We start from the raw sequence: 19,944 nt of genomic DNA, 5'->3' as shown, positions 1-19,944 counted from the left end.
TTTTTTAAGTTACAACTTCCTTTTTCCTTATTCACAATATATGTGCTACACAAATTGCTTTTCCCTACAAGGAGAATTTCAGGATCTGGGTAGTTCTAGAAAAAAGTAATGCCCTACTTAGCATTGGCAACATGCACTTTTATTGTAAACGTAATGACCTCAGAGTCATTTGGAGAAAAGGAACGTACATTTTTGAAGTTCACATCACAATTTTGTTCTTGTTAAATGTTCTAGATCTGGCTTGCCCTATAACTGTTTTAGGATATTTACATGGTTAAACTTATCACATGCCCCTTCTCAAATGTGCACTGGCTCACATCCCCAGGCAGAGTTTTTTAGATCAGGCAAAGATTTTGTCGTGTCATTTCATTCCCCGACTAAAGTAGATGGTGGGAGACTTAAGACAGCTACATTTACATCATCGAGGGAAACAAGATTCCTCGCAAATTGTTTCAGGTTATAATATATCCTCCCGTTCCTCTCTTGGATCTTACGAAGGTCAAGAGTTTGTTCTACTTTACATGCTGATGTCTTTTAAAAAATAAAATAAAAAAAAAATAACTTGCAAAAGTAATAAACACTAAAGTACATGACCTCGTTGGTGTTAGTCCTAGAAATATTTTCCAAGACTAAGGGGTTCATGATCAGAGATGTTTATAGAACAGATTTGTTCCCTCACGTCATGTAGATAACACTATCACTTTTGTGTGAGATAATTTAGGTGAGGAGCCCTCTATCTTGTGCATGTTTCTTTGTCGCATGTCCAGGAGCTGCTACTCCTAGCCTCATCAGCTAAAGAATGAAGTCTGCAATGGACGTTGCTTTGTTTATTAGGGTTTCCTGGAGGGGGCTGCATGTCAGCAATGCGTCACAGGAATGTGAGCATGTCTTAACTTTCACCTCATTTATGAACGTAAAGGATAAATATTAGATCTATAGACAGATGCTTGAGTCTCTACAAACTAGTAAAAGTGAGGAATCTGTAATCTTGTTTAACTTATGCAGTGTCTACCTTTGTTGACCATTAAACTCCTCATTTACAACAGTGGCCCTGACTAGGGAGGCTGCAGTTATTGATAGTCACCCTTTGGCATTCCCCGAAGATTAACTTAAGTTCTTCGGTGTTAAATTTAATGTTGCATTCAGAAAAAGTACTTGATTGGGCATCATGATGAGTGCTAGCATCATGACAATCACTAGCCTCTGAGTCACTACACCTCGCTTCATCATATTAGTATTACTAATTTGGGATTCTGGAATCTTGCTTTTCAACCAATCAGCATAACTCTTCAAAGTTTTCTGGAGAGCGTTAAACTTAATTTAAAAAAAGGAACAGATACAGTTACAATTACTCTTTGATATTTCTAAATTATTGCTTGCTATTGTTATATTGTTCTTTGTTCCAAGATTGTTCAATTTAGTATCAATAGATCCCCCAAAACTAAAAAAGCTCTGGCAACAAATTAACATAAAGTTCATGTTTGAGTTTGCCGGTTAAGTGCTTTATCTGTAACATTCATGGTAGAGCATATCTTTGTGCTTCAGGTTTAGCTCCACCTAACTGAATTGTAACACTCTGATTGCCCCTCCTCAAAAGAGTCCATGAACTCCCCAATAATGTAAGCATCTCATGTTTTTAAACTCTTCAGTCATGAGGCGCTGTGGGCATTGGCCTCCGGGCTTTACCACCCAAAAACAGCCTGGAATGGGAAGTGCTTTTCAAGACTGTCCTCATGTTCTCCACACTGCTCCGTAATTCTTTAGCCCACATACGCCAGTCGCCAATGCTCTGCTGTGCCTTCCACCATGCTAACAAATGATAATCCCTTATGGAAGGGCTCGCACACAGATCCTCATGGAGGTTCTGTTTGTGTAAACCTTTAAATCTCATGTGCTTCATTGCTGTACATTCATTACTGTTAAAGATCATTTATGTGCTGCCATTCTTCTGAATCAGCGGGGTACCTGCTGCGTCAACACAAATCATATCTTTCACACATAATTAGCTCTATTAGTGCCAGCTCTGAATCAGAGGATCAGAATGCAGTGTCCCCATTCTGTGCAGTCTTGGAGCTAATTGAAGAACCTTCCAAAAAAGCTGTACAAATCATAACCACGTAGCTCATTGACAAAGCCTCTAACAATGTATTTAAGGAGGAGGTAGCCATTATGGTTAGTTCTTGTGTGTCCTTATTAAGCAATTACTTCTTCCATGTCACTTATGGGAGACAGGGTTTACATTAGACTATTAGGAGCTCATCACCGCAAGTGAGTAGTATCTCCCTTTAAGTAGTAACACTAAGGTGATTCCACTGGCTTGGCTATGAGGAAAGAAAAGACCTGGGAATTTGGAATTTAACTACAATCTGTGTAATTCGAAATGAACAAACATCGGAAATTCTTAAGGTGCTTGTCTCATGTTACAAAGCCAAGCGAAAAGAGAGATTATCTAAAGGTTCATTTGAACCAGATGAACAGTGACCAAGGTTAGGTCTCGGTGATCACAGCAGATGTTTGTCATTTGCACACTGAAGAACCTGTGATTCTTTGGAATAACCCTCCTCTAGTTCCATGTAAGAACAAAATTAAATTATCTTGTCCTATCATGATTATGCAGAACAACATACTAGGGGGAAACTGTGTGTGTGGGTACTTCAGTTATTTCATAAATGGTATATTTACTTATTTAATTTGAAGGTATCATAGAAAAAACACAGGAGTAGCAGCTTCAAAGAAAGAGCTCAGTAGAGTCACAGGGTTTCAAGGAAAACCAAAGGGAGGTTAAGTGCTTGTGGTGGAAGGATGCAAAGGTGGAAGAAAGATGAATGGTGAACATATTCCAGTGGAGAAATATAAGAAACAAGAGGATGCACAAAGTGGGATGATACAGACAGAATGGAGAGAGCTCATATGGTTGACTGTGGAGTGAGTCCATGAATAGATTTTCATATGATGCACACTCTTTGATAAATAAGAATCCATTGACCCTAGTGAAGAACAAGAGTGGGCAAAGCCAAGAATTTTGAAGATGCTTATCAGTACAGCTTTAGAGACCAGGGAGAGAGGGGATTCAAGGAGCCGAGTCATGGACTTGAGATTAAAATATTTGGTTCTAAAAGCATTGGCAAGTATAGGAATGTGAGCAGAGGAGAGGAATGTTTGAAGGAGGACACCATGACCAGAAGCAGACTTAAAAATCAAGTTTAAGTTAGTGGCCAGTGGGATGGTTGAAGGCATAAGAGGCAAGACAACTGAAATAGAAAATTAAGTTGTGAAGTTTTGATATTGTACCTGGGCAGGCATCCAGGATAATAACTTGTTTTCTAAGTAGCGCATGTTTCTGTAGTTTTGCTGTATCGTAGCACTGCAGAATACATGTTAATCAAGTTTGATCATACTCAATTTCTGCACTCAAACTTTATGTAAGACCTAGTCAGTCCAGCCAGTATGTACGTAAAGAAATGTGAGTGTTAAAGGTGTCTCTGTTCCAAGAGTAGATGATTAAATTGCTGGGCCATCTTAGTGGCAGCCTGTAATTCGGACAAATAGGTTGTCTGCAGAGGAAATTAATAAAGGTGCTGCACCAGTCTTCAATTATAACTTATCTGCAAAAGGATGATTGGGGTGGCAGAAGCAATGTAATGAGGAGTCCATTCAGAGAAACTATTGAGAGAAAGAGAGCCAGAGTGATTGAGCAGAAGAGCTTTGTTGAAGGACAATCCCGGGTAAAACAAAGTTTGTGCTGCAGTTGTTTGATAAATGTTGAATAAATTAAGTGGATTATGGTTTTTGTTGTAAATGAAAAGATTTTTTGATGATTAAACAATGAAAACATGCTTGAAACCATGCAACTAAGTATGGTCAAATTGTTAGAACATTTATGAAGCTATAATAAAAATGTTATTTGATGCCGCTTTAATTGATGTCAGATACTCCTACGACCATTGGACTGATGGGTGGTTGCCATACCTTTCCCACCTCACCTGGAGGAACAAATTGATTCGGTGTTCACTTGAGTGAACACTGTAAATGGAGACAGATGGATTTTGCTGGTGTGCTAAGATGGTCACAAACTGCCCTGAGCTTCAGTGTTCTCTTAATTGGTCCCAAACTCTCCATCATGGCGCCCAACATTAGTGCTCCTGTATCTATTATTTTTGGTTCTAATCTAAAGTGGGCATTAATTACAAGCTAATAGGTGGGTACTGTTTTGTCTCTTCCCCAGAGCTATCAAGCAACCCCTCTCTGGCCACCATCCTGATCCCTGCCCATATTCGTAATCAAGCTGCTGCTTCAACCCCTACGAATGCTACAGCGACAGCAGGTGAGATATGTGTTTTCCCTCTGTATTAAGTGAGGAAAGAACAGACACAAGTTTACGTCTGTGTTTTTAGCTGCGATTGCATTAAGAATAGCCCACTATTTACTTTGCCCCCGCTACCTACTTTTGGGTTCCTGCAGAATACCTTGATGCAAAACACGATTGTATCTAGCCATGCCAAGCAGTGCCTCTACGTGTAATCACCACACATTAAAATAAGGCGCTGTTTACTTCCCATACCTAAAAAACATCACTGGAAGAAAACTTGATTCAGCAAATTGTGTAAAGAATCGACTAGGAAAATCTTAGCATCAGGCTTGAATGCACATTTGTAATTTAGTTGTGTTAATGAAATTTCTCCTAACCTATTGTATCTGTCCCTGTATGTTGTTGTAGAGAAACAGAAATAGTGGAAGTAAAATCGAACCCCAGTGCCTCATTTGTTCATAAAGCCATCCTCTAAATCTCTAATACAAGCCACTGACCCAGTGAGTTTCTCTTGTGTAGGTTATTGAAAACAGAGTGGTGGGTGGTCTGCTCGTTTGCCCTCTTTCAATGCTGCCAGTTCTTGGAGTGCCAAGTGAAATAACACCACAAGGCCAGCTAATTCACTGTTGGGGCCAGGCAATAGATACCTTTCACTTCTCTCTGGCTCGCCAGACAGCACTCCTGAAAGTCCTTTGTTGTCTCAACTCATAATCACAATGCAGGTATTTTTGCATCCCCCAGTGTGTTTACTTTTCCTGGAACCAACTGCCCGACTCTCCCATTCAACCAAGTCTCAGATATGATCTCCTCCCTCTGGCTGGTCTGCCCATTATGCTTGGTCACCATAGCGTGAACTCTTCATGTTCTCCTTTCCATCAGGTCCACCCCTTCAAGTGGTGTACGTGGCCACTGATTTGGTTATTCCGTGCTGCATTTGCTAATATCTCATGAGCTTCACCTCTTAAAAAGGTAGTTGGTTGTCACAGACAAAGGAAATACACACTGATTTGCCAGGGTGCAACGTCCTAGAACATTTGTAAAGTTAAATTGTTTTTTTTCCACTGTGCTATGTTTTTCTAGTGGAATGCGTCAAATTATTCTTGTGCTACTTTTTATATGTGGTGGGCAGGTGTCTTCGTTGTTGACTATGTCCAGCACTGCCATAGTGGTGAGCCTTTAAGTGGGCTCATGTTCATCTAACACAAAGCTGGCTCATCCGTGTACCTGCCATATTGCATACACCACATGAGCATGTTGTGCACGCCCTCTTATACAGGGAGTGCAGAATTATTAGGCAAGTTGTATTTTTGAGGATTAATTTTATTATTGAACAACAACCATGTTCTCAATGAACCCAAAAAACTCATTAATATCAAAGCTGAATATTTTTGGAAGTAGTTTTTAGTTTGTTTTTAGTTTTAGCTGTGTAGGGGGATATCTGTGTGTGCAGGTGACTATCACTGTGCATAATTATTAGGCAACTTAACAAAAAAAAATATATACCCATTTCAATTATTTATTATTACCAGTGAAACCAATATAACATCTCAACATTCACAAATATACATTTCTGACATTCAAAAACAAAACAAAAACAAATCAGTGACCAATATAGCCACCTTTCTTTGCAAGGACACTCAAAAGCCTGCCATCCATGGATTCTGTCAGTGTTTTGATCTGTTCACCATCAACATTGCGTGCAGCAGCAACCACAGCCTCACAGACACTGTTCAGAGAGGTGTACTGTTTTCCCTCCTTGTAAATCTCACATTTGATGATGGACCACAGGTTCTCAATGGGGTTCAGATCAGGTGAACAAGGAGGCCATGTCATTAGATTTCCTTCTTTTATACCCTTTCTTGCCAGCCACGCTGTGGAGTACTTGGACGCGTGTGATGGAGCATTGTCCTGCATGAAAATCATGTTTTTCTTGAAGGATGCAGACTTCTTCCTGTACCACTGCTTGAAGAAGGTGTCTTCCAGGAACTGGCAGTAGGACTGGGAGTTGAGCTTGACTCCATCCTCAACCCGAAAAGGCCCCACAAGCTCATCTTTGATGATACCAGCCCAAACCAGTACTCCACCTCCACCTTGCTGGCGTCTGAGTCGGACTGGAGCTCTCTGCCCTTTACCAATCCAGCCACTGGCCCATCCATCTGGCTCATCAAGACTCACTCTCATTTCATCAGTCCATAAAACCTTAGAAAAATCAGTCTTGAGATATTTCTTGGCCCAGTCTTGACGTTTCAGCTTGTGTGTCTTGTTCAGTGGTGGTCGTCTTTCAGCCTTTCTTACCTTGGCCATGTCTCTGAGTATTGCACACCTTGTGCTTTTGGGCACTCCAGTGATGTTGCAGCTCTGAAATATGGCCAAACTGGTGGCAAGTGGCATCGTGGCAGCTGCACGCTTGACTTTTCTCAGTTCATGGGCAGTTATTTTGCGCCTTGGTTTTTCCACACGCTTCTTGCGACCCTGTTGACTATTTTGAATGAAACGCTTGATTGTTCGATGATCACGCTTCAGAAGCTTTGCAATTTTAAGAGTGCTGCATCCCTCTGCAAGATATCTCACTATTTTTGACTTTTCTGAGCCTGTCAAGTCCTTCTTTTGACCCATTTTGCCAAAGGAAAGGAAGTTGCCTAATAATTATGCACACCTGATATAGGGTGTTGATGTCATTAGACCACACCCCTTCTCATTACAGAGATGCACATCACCTAATATGCTTAATTGGTAGTAGGCTTTCGAGCCTATACAGCTTGGAGTAAGACAACATGCATAAAGAGGATGATGTGGTCAAAATACTCATTTGCCTAATAATTCTGCACTCCCTGTAGTCGATCTCGGTAAAAAGTAGGAGGTATCACTCCCATTGCATTGAGGAATACTAGCTAGACCAGAGCATTTGCAGTTTCCTACGTCTTGCCATAAATTCCCCACACTCCACAAGAAGTACCCTTGGTATTTTATCTGACAGTTACACTTGTGTATTGCTGGCAGTGTCATTATTGCACTGCGAGATGTCTTCGAAGCGAGTTCACAGCTGCATTTGACGACCATCTCCATAAGCATTCTTGAATTTGGAATTCATGCGGCCATCTTGTGTCCCAGGAATTTCTCTATGGCCAGGATAGTAATTGAATTTTTATAGCAGTCACTATATGCTTTCGTCTTGCTTAGCTGCTTGAGCAGGTAACAGTGGTTACTCTGCCCCTTGGGAGATGAGATTTGACTTGAATTGAGAAGCAGAGCTCCCTGCGGAGAAGTGGTTGTATCTTGTGTGTAGGCATGTGGTATTTTTGTAATGTGAACCTAGCCAAGAGGCAGCGAAGTGCCAACAGGGTCAACGTCAAGCATAAAGTCGGAGTGATAAGGAGGTAGCTGGTTTGTCGACTGTTAACACATCGTGATGTAGTGTTCTTTAATCATGTGCGCCTTTAACTTGAACTTTCATTGCCTATAATAGAGAAGGATTTGAGCTTTCCTCTTGAAGACAAAGAAAAGTAGGGAGTCTGTAGCCCGAGATTGCATAGACTGCGCACTGTTATGATGCCTGTGGGCCGAGCCATGTAAAGGAGGTCTGCAGCGAATATATACTATTGCAGAATTGATGTAAACAATGGCTACTTACCCCACTGTCTAGTTATTCTGTTTCTCCTAAAGGAAAGCCTATAAAGTTGTGTAGGCTAGCAATGCCGGGGCTTGCGAACCATGCACGACTTTTCTCACGTAAGTGCTTCAGTTTCTCTGGTTGAAAGCCAGAGTCAGCTGGTTGCCACTCAATTCTTAACCTTTTGACACCTCTGAGTAATTGAATCCAAGCACTTCCTGGTGTCAAAGATTATCCTATATCGTGTGTTTTTCACACAGAAATGTATACCAGCAAGAAATTGGTTCAGAGAAGAACTAACCTGTGACCAGCATTTTTACCAATGTGATGGGTTATAACCTCATTACTCAACTCGTATGTTTTTGAACATTTGTGCCTTATTCGTTTCACTGCACAGGCTATACTCTCCTGTATTCCATCTTTGAAACCACTCCCTGAATTGGTGTGTCTCATTCTCATTCAAAGTTGGTGAATACCTTTGTAACTGTGCAAGCTACCCAAGTCCAATCAAACTTGTATTATCTCTTCCTTACGGTTCATCCTATGGTTGTACCTGGTTTGATAACTTCCAGTACCTTCAGAAATGAGTCTTTACGTTCACGCCGGTTGGTCCAGTCGGAATACCGCTGAGCATAACAGAAGACTCTTAACTTTCTGGCAGTTGAATAGGCAAAACATGCCTCAAAACCCCCAAAACTGAGATCATTGAAGGACGCTTTAAAGAAGACCATAATACATTTTGCATATTATTCTCCGAAACCCAATTTCTAGATGCGTATTGAGACTTCAAGAAAGGCCATAATCTGAGAGTCAGAAGGCCCCCTGTCTGTTGCTGATGGAACTGCCTATCAGTTCTGTCGTCTTCCCCTGGTTTTAAGTGCAGAAATACTATTCAGAAAATAAAGCCATTCTTTAACCAGTCTGGCAAGAAAATGTTAATACAGATCTGGTCAGCCATAAAGCCTGTACACAATTACATTTCAAAACACAGTCTGTATGTACTACCCAACAAACTCTAGTTTACCCGATGACCAAAACCAAAGGCAGCAGGTACTCATGGTAGCACTTAAACAAAAAAAGAGGCACTCTTGTTATGAAGTGGTTATTATGGTCCGTTTCCGAATTAAATTCCTGAATCAGTCCACATACGCTTCTGGAAATTCTGCCGAACAAGTTAAAAGGCTCTTTCCTACCCCTAAAGAATGGTATCAAGGGTGTGTTTTTAATGTTTAAAGAAAAGAACCTTGTAAATTACTAGACCATGGAAGACCCAACAGAATAGTCAATTCAGCAAAGAACAGAAAATAACTAATGGTGAATGCATATTAGACCACAGCGTACGCAGCATTGCTGCCCACCCTTGCTTATACTTGAAAAGATAGCCTGTAAGGCATGTATCATGAGGTGAATGAGTGCTACCCCACCACCCATCTGGCAACTAACGCATCTGATCAATTGGAAAGGTGTTTTTGGTTGCTTAAAATTTGAATTAAGTGAACAAAATGTCTGTACGGTATCATCTAGCATCAGTGCCTGAAAATGTTTTTGCACCTGTCCCCATAAATATTATTGTTAATAAACATTTTTTCAATTTACAGATTCAAATACAGTTGATCGTGGTCAGACTAACAATACTGCTTCAACATCCGCCTCAAACTCAACTTGATTAGTTCCGGAACCGCAGCTGCACATCAGAGGGACGGGGATTGGAAGGACTGGAGGGTGGGGACAAGGCCAGTTTTTGAGTCTCGCTCTGCAACACTGGTCACATTTTGAGAGAAAATATTTAAAAAGCAAAACTGAAAAAAATGGAGAAAAAAATCCCCCTTCCTGCTCATTTTAGTGGTTCCATTTTTTTTAAGAAAACAGATTATTATTGTTGTTATTATTATTTAACCTTGTAAAATATGTATAAATACAAGCCGGTTTTGTTGTATGCTGAATCTGTGGGGATGTTGATGTGAGTGGATGGGGAGGACAAAGTCTGGTTTGGAGCCAAAGAGGAACAAGCCCCAGGCCATACGCTTTTCTCCTGAGACAATCCTTACAGGGAGGGTGAGTGGCTGTGGACTATGGTGGTCCTGCCTCGTGCTCGCTTCCCCCAAGTCCACCATTCCCAGCAAAGAGAAACAGGCACACTTGTTGATCTTACCTGACGCTGTTTTTAACTTCCCTTTTTGCCTCTTCCCCAAATGAAGTCCGTCCCTTTTGTCCATGTACAGTACGACATCTGGGAGTTCAACAAACAATAAAAAGCACAGTAGGTGAACAAAGCTGACATAGTCCAATGTAGGTAGTTCTATTTCTTAATGTGAGTTTGGCTGGGTGGGAAATGAAGATGAGAAGAGTCATGAAATGGAACACATAATCCCCTCCCACCCCCCAATTTACGCCACTAAGCTTTGAGTTGTCGGTGATCAACCTAAAGGGCCTCCAGTGGGGATCTGCTGGAAGGTTGCAGATGGGTGGATAAACCAATTTCTAATGGTTGTTTGTCAGGGACGCCTTGCTCATCAATGAGATCTTCGCTAGCATGTGGTAATCCAGTGGTCTGCAGTGGTTGCATTGAAGAAGTAATGCAGCCTGCAATTGTCTGAATTACATCTTTTATTCATTTTAAAGTTGTTTCAAACACTGGACCGTAAACACCTGAATTGTGCCACCTCATACTATCAAGGTTCTCCACTGTAAATGTTTTATTTCTTTGAAATACCTTCATGTACCATGTTGTCCCCATTGCTTGTTTTATATAATGCAATATGTTATGCTTGTGTCTGTTCCATAGATATGCAAGCATGTCCAGACATTTATGGAGCTCTTTACAAAGCAAACAACATTCTCTTCCATGCCATACTGTTGAAGCGAACTTTAGGAAATAGCCTGCTCCAAACTGTTGACCAACCAGTCCTTTGAGGGCAGGACTAGCTTGTTCCAACATTGAGAAGCAGTGTTCTTGACAAATATATTTGACTTAAGGTCCTCTGTACATCAGTGCAGCAAATTGATTCTCCTCTGAGCACTTTTGTTATTTTACTGTCCTCATTCAACTAGGCAATGTGAGTTTTGTAGAAGTTTCAGAATATATTGAGTGTTCGTCACAGGCTCATTATTTATCTTGGATGGCCTTACAGCTGTGCAGCCCATGGCTACAGCATGTTTGTTCAGTCTACGATTTAGAAGCCTTTCTGAATAGTTTAGGTTGTGCCCTCCGGGTATCGGTGAATGGCGTTGTAACGTACAGCCTAGGAAGAGGATCTTCACCAGTAGCCACTGTGCTTGCAGGTCCTGGTTATACGGTGACCAGCCAGGGAAGATGTCAGGAATTTTGCAGTATAGACCATTTCATTTTTAGGTGTCACTTGGATATCGGCTTTCTGGACCTAGCTGTGAAGCGAAGGATCTTCTTCGGGTACAAGCTACCTGTGCAGGCCATGGCTATCCACTAATGCAGTCATGTAGCACTGTCCTGCGGAGTCAGTTATCTGCTGATCTTCGTGTGTAGGCACTGGTACCCTCGGTCCCAAGGCTGTCTTGTAATCCTTGTGTGGAAGCATCCGAGACAGTCAGTATCACCGATTATCCTAAAGTACCAATGTTGCTGACTGTAGCAAACATCACTCCCAAGTTCAAGCCGCCATGCTGAAAGATAATTGGCCATTAAACTCTATTTTGATCCATTGTGTCCAACAGAGGGCAGTGTGCTCACCAACCACAAAGCACTTTGTGAAATGTGCCTCAGCTGCTTAGTCAATTCCTCAGTTTTTACAATGTGAACTGTAACTCTACAGGCTTCTTTTATGTTAAATGTTTTATTCTTGAGAACATTTGGAAATTACATATACAATGTTGAATTTTAAATTCAGAATTTGTATTTAATTTTACTTCAGCATCACACTTGTTTTTATCACTTTTATTTATTGCTGCATGTGAAATGCTGTCTTGCGCAAATCTGTCATTGGTAGAATAAAAATATATGCATCTACATGATATAACCACTTATGTATCCTGATGGCTTTTATGGACTTGTTTGCAAAAAAGGCATACATATATACATACATATTTATGTATATAATAGCCACGCCCATTTTTGGGACTCCATTGGTGGAGGGCCTCATGAAGCCCCTCTCATTTATTAGAGAAACCGCGTGGTGTTCCGCGGAGAGTGCTCTCCTAGAATTCCCAGTCTGAAATACTAACCTGTTCATATTTATGACTACATTCTCACAACTACAAGTGTACGCTCTTTGGCCTAAACACATTTAGATTGTTGTTGCAAAATTAACCAAAACTGGCAAATTGGAAATAGGTTTAGAGTATGGTGCAATGAATTCAGTCTGGTGGGTGGTGCCTTGTCGCTTAACGAACCAGTGCTTTTATTTAGACGTTCTTCCCATGACTGTGGATTGTAGTGTCTCTTCGTAGTGATAAGCAGAAGGTGACTGTATCAGGGTAATTTTAACAATCTGTTGGCCAGTAGTCCACAGCCAAACTAGTTCATCCCACTCTGGGTTAGCAGAGAGCTAACATTCAGAGGGGCCCCTCCTCTTCACTTGATAGATTCACTTTATGCTTGTCTGCAGATATTAGGTGGTGACTACAGAGTTGCTTGGTCCAAGCGGCAAATGATGTTTGATCATTAAGGCTTTGTGTGCCCTTGTTTTATACAGAGACTGAGGGAAATGCTGCACCTGACAATTCCAGCGTTCGAGGAGGCCAGGTTTTCTAGTTCCACTTTTTATTCATTTTGGCTTGTTTCTACCCCTAGAGAATTGCAGTTGGTTCTAGTTCCAATAGCGCTTGATTCTGGTGGCAACCGAAAAACTAGAATTTGGCTGAGCCAGTATTGGAAAAGCATGATGACAAGCCCCTGTTCCTGGCTAATGAAGTATGTGCATCTCTGTAGAGTAGTTCCTTATTGCCTGCTGAGCCTTGCTACAGTGCAGTGATGAAAGGTTTTAGACGTGCAGTTTGTGTTCACGTTTCTTTGTTTAACTTAAGGTACTGCAGCTTCATCTAACTGCTGCTTCCTGTGGACCGAGCCTGTGCTCTCTGTCCTTTCTATTGTTCATGGTGTTGAAGGGTGATAGGATTTAGCGCCCACAGGGGCAGGGTCTCTTGCTGCAGGTATATTGCTTGTTCTTCAGTGGTTATTGTGTGATCACCTATGTGTCCTGCATTTCAGGAGCACAGAGAAGCAGGGATGCCTGTGCTATGTGAATATGTATAGCTACACAAAGCGGTCGTTGAAGTATATTGGGTTGGCAGTCTGCCTGCCCAAGTCAGTAGCACAGTGCAGAGAATGAGCTGTGTGGTCTCAGTCATTTCACGCTTCTGTAGGAGACAGACTTCTTTCACGGTTAATGGGTGGTTATTCTGCTCGTACATTCGCCCCCTCAGATCACATACTACTATTCCGCTCATTGGTGGTGTTCTGGTCAACCATATACAGCTGAAAATCTGTTAAGCGCAAATACAGTGCTCACTCTATCGTTAATTATTCTTTCCACCAACCAGCCGCCTTAGCCAAGTGTCCTTATATGACCAGGAGTTGTGTTGGCGTTCAGGTGTCTAGAAGGCTCAGTCTGCAATGGCCAGGTATATTTTTCTTGGAGAATGTCTTTTATTGGCAGTCTGTATGTAGCAATCTCTGTAGATGCTGGTTTGGTGGCAGGTGCTGGCCTTCTACTTACAAGGAATCTACGTGATAAGGATAGGTTTTGCATGGGTTGCATTTTTACTGGATTCCTAACTTGCCAGTGATGCAAAGACAAGAGTGACCTCTGTTTGCATGGGCCTCGCTAGTCCCATGGATTTCTCTTCCTCCGCACGTGTTTCCATTGTGTATGGTGTGTTTGGGTGTTTTTAGGATCCGGTAAGCCTTTTGTGGCATGCTATCTTTGTATTATTTATTGGAGTGGTCTGTGTCCCTGTACATGTTGTGAAGACATGTTCTCGAGTACAGGTTTCACTGTATAGCCAACTTTGTTATAAACCTCACTTGTGTATGATTTTAGGTCCTTTTTTTGTTGGGCGGAGTTGTAAGGCTTTAATTTTGCTTGAGGGGGTGGTGTAAAGGTTATCCTGTCTCTTCTCTCTCTACCAGGGACCAGCAAATTATTTTATTCTGCCTCGGTCTGTGCCCTTGGCAAGAGAAAGACGAAACAGCGCTTTGTAAATATATAAAGCTCCCCACCAAATTCAAGCGTGTACATTGTCTTACTACTTAATGTAATATTTGTGGGGATTTACATTTGCGTTTTGTTATTCTTCTTTGTATATAATTATGCAGACCCTGGAACTGTTAGTGAGGAGTTACCATTCAGGACAGTTTTATTTTCTAATACATAAGAAGAACTTTTTTTTAAGCCATATTATTTAACTCTGTACAGTAGGTTCCACCCTGTATTATTGTAACAATAGCGAAAGCAATGTACAGTGTATCTATATCTATATAGTTTGGAGTGCCTTCGCTTTCCTTAGTTTTAAAAGATGTTTTTGTATTTTTAATTTTCCCTCCCCCTTGTGTAATTTTGAATGGCTGTCTTCTGAACACACATCCACAGGAAGACCATGTGTCCGTTGAGTCCAAGCTGACATTTGCGCTGACAGATTTTTGCTGCTGCCTTTTCTAACAGCCTGAGGAAGAAGTAACCCACCTCCAGATATAGGAGTCAACCATTGCTGTTAATGTGTCGCTTTTGTCCAGGTTTCATATTGTTGCCCACTTTTTGTATTTTCTGTAAGTAGTTTTTAAAGTTAAGGGTACTCAAGCCTCTCCTTGGTGGGCTTCTTCAAAGGCTTGCAGGGCGGCTTCTTTCTAAGAGAGACATTGGTCATGGAGGGATTACTTTACCCAAACAGTGAAGTGTTTGTGGCTCAAGAACCTGTGACTTCCCTTGTGCTTGACCTGGGCTTTCTCTGTAGGACCACAAAAGACCCACATAAACATGGTGAGTGTACATTTTGTCCAATTGTCCTTCTTTGAGCTCTCTTCGCTGTATTCACTACAGTCCTCTCTGCCCCAAGCTGACTGTTTCCAGGCCCGTGTCTCTAGCTCGCTTTACTGCACAACCCCACAGGCAGAGCGCCAAATATTTTTTCTCCGTGATGAAACAGGCTTCCAGGGATATGACCAGAGCTGTAGACATTTCAGATCCTCTCACATTTGTGGTTCCTAAACCTGAACTAAACCATTTTTACAATCAATGGGAGTTAAATGTATGGAAGATTTATTTCCTTTAGGTCCTTTATTTTTTAGAACATTTTTGATTGATTTTGTATTTTGTACAAGTTTGGCAGTGCTTCAAATCAAAACATTATATTTCTGTGTACATACAAAAGCCAAAGGTAGCTGTTTACAAGGCCTCACGTCCATGATATAGGCAGCACTCAACATGTTGTGGTCAGTGATGGCAAGGTGGGCATTATTTTTTGAGCAATAGTATTTTAACCCATGTACAGCATGCATCCACTTCTAATTCTTGGCCAGCCTTTGAATAGGGTGGCAGTCCCTCCAAGTCTCCAGGATTGAGTTGAACTTAAAGCGCGCAACCCCCCACCCCCATCCACAGTTTATCTTCCATTGTTACAAAGTACTGGGTTGGCCCCGGTGGTGCAGAGTAAGTATACTGTAGCCATTAACAAGTTGGCAGTGGCCGTTAGGCAGTCATCTGGAGGTTTGCTATCACAGACCTGAGCATGCACCAGCCAATGGCTTGGTCTAGATGTAGCCTTCTCCAGCATGATCTGGATGCCTTCTTTCTGGTTTAAAACCAAAGCTCTGTCACTTTTAGGACCGCTCTTTAGAAACATGAATTAGATTCATTGTGTAAACGTGCATAACATTTCCAGCAGTCTTCATTTTGGTAATTTACTTTATAAAGAAACATTTTGAGGAAAACAGTAACAGAGAATTTCACCTTCAGAGAGGTTTCTTAACATCTATTGATGGGCTTTTTCCAGTCCCTGTGTCAGTGAATGTAAAAGCACAGCAACACATCAACATTTTCAGGGGTCTGCCTTTATGATAAAAATGTCTGTTTGGGGTTGGGTCATTGTTACAGAGACTCTGGGGTGAGTGGGCTGGATGGGTAGAATGGAAAAGAAAAGTTTGAAGAATGATGTTTGTAGTTTGCATCTTGGTTTTGCAAAAAATCGCAATAAAAAAAGCAAAATTACGTGATGGAAAAATAAACCAAAAACAGGAAGTCTGTCTTCAGGTCAAGGGGTTTTATGTCAGCTATAGCCTTCTCGTCAACTTCTTTCTATCGCTTGCCTGTAAAAATTGCCCATTCGTTATTGTATCGCTAAAGGTTCACTTGGTCGTGTATCCACCTGCCCTTCCCATACGGTCAGAAAAGATTAAAATATATACAAGAAAAAAGACTATTGTGGGTTATATACAAATCATTGCATACACTTGGGCAAGAATCTGTCTTGATTAAAGGAAAAGAAATCCTGTATAGCATTACTACTTGAATGCCTGTGACTGAATGTTTTTGTTTATTTTGAATATAAACTTTTTTTGTGAAAAGTATTGCTTAATGTTTCATATCCCCCCTCCTTTATATCCCTCCTCACTCCCTTTGTAAATACATTTTGTTCTCTGTGTGACTCTGTTCCGAAATAGTTAACTGGTACTGTAATTTGCATTAATTAATAAGTAGGCTAGCCTGAAAACAAAATAAAAAAAATGGTAAGAAAGAAAATTGTGTGCTGTCTTTGTGCATTCCCACTGCCTAGGATTACTGGCTTTGGTAGATATTTCTCCCATCCTGATGGAGACAGCCTGCATCTACTTCAGAAGGCATTGGTTACCCTTGGGTCTCTTGAGTCTCAAAGCCTTTAAAATGTCACTCACTCCCTGACATAAGTGTGCAGAGGTAAATATAATATGGAAATCATGCTAATACAATAAATGTAATGATTATAGGATGTGTGAAAAGGCCTAAGACACATTTTCCTGCTCATGCAAACAATAGGGCCTCATTACGGCTTCAGCAGTCCTTTCATAGGACCACCGAAGCCGCGGCAGGCAAAAGACCGTCAGTAATGGAGGTCTTTTGCCTGCCATATTAGGAGTTTTCTGCTGGGCCAGTGGGCGAACAGCGTTTCTGCCCGCTGGTCCAGCGGAAAACTCACCACAACATTGGCAATGTTGTGGTGCTTCAAGTGCGATAGCACCCGTCGCGCATTTCACTGCCTGTAATTTGGGCAGTGAAATGTGTGACAGGCTGTCCTTGGGGGCCCCTGCACTGCCCATGCCAAGTGCAGGGGGCCCCTGATGCCCCCTTTCCGCCAGCCTTTGCATGAAACCGCCATGCAAAGGCTGCCGGAAAGGGGGCTTGTAATCCCCAAGGCAGCGCTGCCCTGGCGAATTGCGACTGCCGAGACCACCAGGCTGTCGACAGGCAGCAACCTGGCGGTGCCGGCAGTCAGACCGTGGTCCATTTGCCACGGTCATAATAGGGCGGTTGGACCGCCCTGTCTGCGGCGGTCTGACCGCCATTGCGAGTGTCTTGAGATCGCCACACTCGTAATGAGGGCCTGAATGTTTTCTTTGTTAGAGATGTCTAGTGGAAGGGAGTTTCAGAGCTGTAAATTAAAAACATCCACCCTTCCTGGTCCTTTATCTGCAAGGGTTTGTCACTCCCCACATACTTGTAAATTATATTTAGACTTTTTCAGCAGAAATCTGTTCTTTGCATGCAGCTAACTAGCAGTTTGTTTGGAAATGTTCAGTCTAAAAGTGACTTTTGGGTTTCTAGTCAATAATATTTGGAATCAGAGCCCTTGCCACGTCACCAGAACCCCAGAATACAGCATACTGGTGCATAAGGATACCATCTTCAGATTTCTCTCTTTCCCCATCACTTGTTGTTACTGGAATCCCCAACTCTGAAAGAACATTTTGAAAATATTTGGGGTACTTTTTTCCAGTGCATCCTTGAACTGGGATAGTTCATGTAATTCATAACATTGTCTGAGCAGGGCCTGTAATGATAAATGGTTCATATGAATGCTTCTGTTTTCTAGTCATTCACAGTGAATTTGCAGTGACCTGGACACTGTTTACATTTTGTCCTTACTACCTCATAAGTAAGCTACCAATGACGAGCACACAATGTATTGTTTGTCTGTATTTGGATAACGAAGAGTAGTTGTGCACAGTTTACAATACATCCAGATGGTAAAAATAACCCAATATGAAGAGGGAATCCTCATGCAGTAAAAACCTAGGCTAGTCTTGCAGGACGGAGAAACAATCACTCCAGCTGAGTAGTGAATGGCAGTTTTGATGACTTGAAGAAGCATTATGGTGATGTTGCTTCAGTGTGGCTCTTCCCCAGAAATAATTATGCCTAGTTCATTTATAAAAACTTGTCACAAAATTACTTCATAAGGGGTGAGAAATATCCTGTTCGAAGCATGTGTGGCTGTAGATACACATGCTCTGCATACTCCTGACATCTAGTGCTGGGCTTGGACAATTACAAATTGTTTTTCTTCGAAGAAGTCTTTTGATTCATGAGGTCTCAGTGACTCCTCTGGTCATGGATGCTCATGGGCACCAACTCAGATGTTATATTGTTTTTCTCATCGAGTTTGGATGTGATTCATAGTGCTCCCGGTCTTATGAAGTTTGTTGGTTTCCATCGTGGCCTCGAAGTCCATTGCCTTCCATCCCATAAGAGAATATTCCACTCATTTCTTTGTTTAGTGCTGAATCTATTCCTATAATTAATAGATGCTGTGTGACCGGGCCTCCTGGTCCCCGGGGCCCTTTGGGCCACCATGTGCTGCAGACTACACTTTGGAGAATGAGTTCCCAAGGTAATGGAATTGGGGGTCCTTCAAGAGATGGCAGCAGTACCAATGTAAATACCTCTGGGCAGAACTCCACGCCGTCTGCAATCTTTTTCTCTCCTAGAGGCGCTGTGATTGTTAAGCATTCCACAGCTAGAAGACTGTGTAGTATCAAGACCAATGGTGGGCCTACTGCAAAATGGCCAAATCCTCTGCAGAAACGCTGGATATCTTTGGCAACGCCAATTTCCTCTGGGCAAAGAAAGAAGAGGAAACATTGGTTGAGTCACCTAATCTCCCAGCACACTAGGCAAGTCCTCCGTTTGTGGACTTTGATGTTTCTGAGTCAGTTGAGGAGGAATTCATGGCGGAAGAATAGGCTCCCGGTGAACACCACCAAATCACACTTGGAGCTGCTCCAAATTCAGTCCACCTTAGGGTCAGTGCTGAATCCTACTGTGGGCAATGCTTTTACCAGCCCTAAAAGGATACAAGCATTCCAGAAGCTTCTCCCTCTTTTTTCAGCTACTGCATCCACTTCCAGTTTGTTCGGCGCCTTCGAGAATGATGGCTTGATGCCTTGCCATGATTAATTATTTTAATATTATAATTAATAATTATAATACAATTATAATTATATTGATTATATTAATTATATTGATATCATAAATATTAATTTATCATAACTAATAATTGCATTTAATAATAATGCATTCCCTCTCCATATGTGTCCTCTTCGGGAGTGCCTCTCAAGCCAGTGGTCTCTAGCAGAGGGATGAACTCTAGCATGTTGCCTTGCAAGAACATCCACACAGGAGTGCTTTGTGAATGACTGTGGAGTGGACCATGTAGCAGCTTTACATGTATCAGCTATGGGTATGTTCCCAAGAAAAGCAGTAAGACTTGGTTCTATCTAAGTAGTACATCAGTGCATGATTGAGATCAAGTGTGTGTAGTGCTGTATCAGCTACACTGTCAGGACGTGGGAAAAATAAGACTGGGAGCTCAATGGTCTGGTTAAGGTGGAATGAGAGGACCACCTTAGCTTAAAAAAAAAAAAAAGAATTGGTAAGGTTCAAAGAACCGCTTTGTTGTGATGCACCTGGAAAAAAGGTTCCTGGAATGTGAGGGCCTGTAGTTCACTAAATGTCTGGAAGATAATTATCAGGCAGGCAACCTTCAAGGACAGAAACTGCAAACGGCAAGAACGCAGTGGCTC

General features: G+C 41.8%; 1 protein-coding gene across 4 annotated transcripts in view; it reads left to right on the top strand.

The window, feature by feature from the left end:
- The window catches only part of GSK3B (glycogen synthase kinase 3 beta), a 376,205-nt gene extending 364,291 nt beyond the window's left edge, over positions 1-11,914 (top strand). For 3 of the 4 annotated variants that reach the window (XM_069202693.1, XM_069202692.1, XM_069202691.1), the window contains exons 10-11: positions 4,226-4,324; positions 9,518-11,914. In XM_069202693.1, coding sequence (XP_069058794.1) covers positions 4,226-4,324; positions 9,518-9,585 — 167 coding nt within the window. In that variant the 3' untranslated portion in view covers positions 9,586-11,914. The remainder of the gene's footprint in view (positions 1-4,225; positions 4,325-9,517) is intronic. The other variant, XM_069202694.1, reaches the window with a different exon arrangement.
- The last annotated feature ends 8,030 nt before the right edge of the window (positions 11,915-19,944 follow it).

Source organism: Pleurodeles waltl, chromosome 8 (genome assembly GCF_031143425.1).
Source record: "Pleurodeles waltl isolate 20211129_DDA chromosome 8, aPleWal1.hap1.20221129, whole genome shotgun sequence".
Lineage (NCBI taxonomy): Eukaryota > Metazoa > Chordata > Amphibia > Caudata > Salamandridae > Pleurodeles > Pleurodeles waltl.
This window is presented reverse-complemented; position numbering and strand designations above follow the sequence as displayed.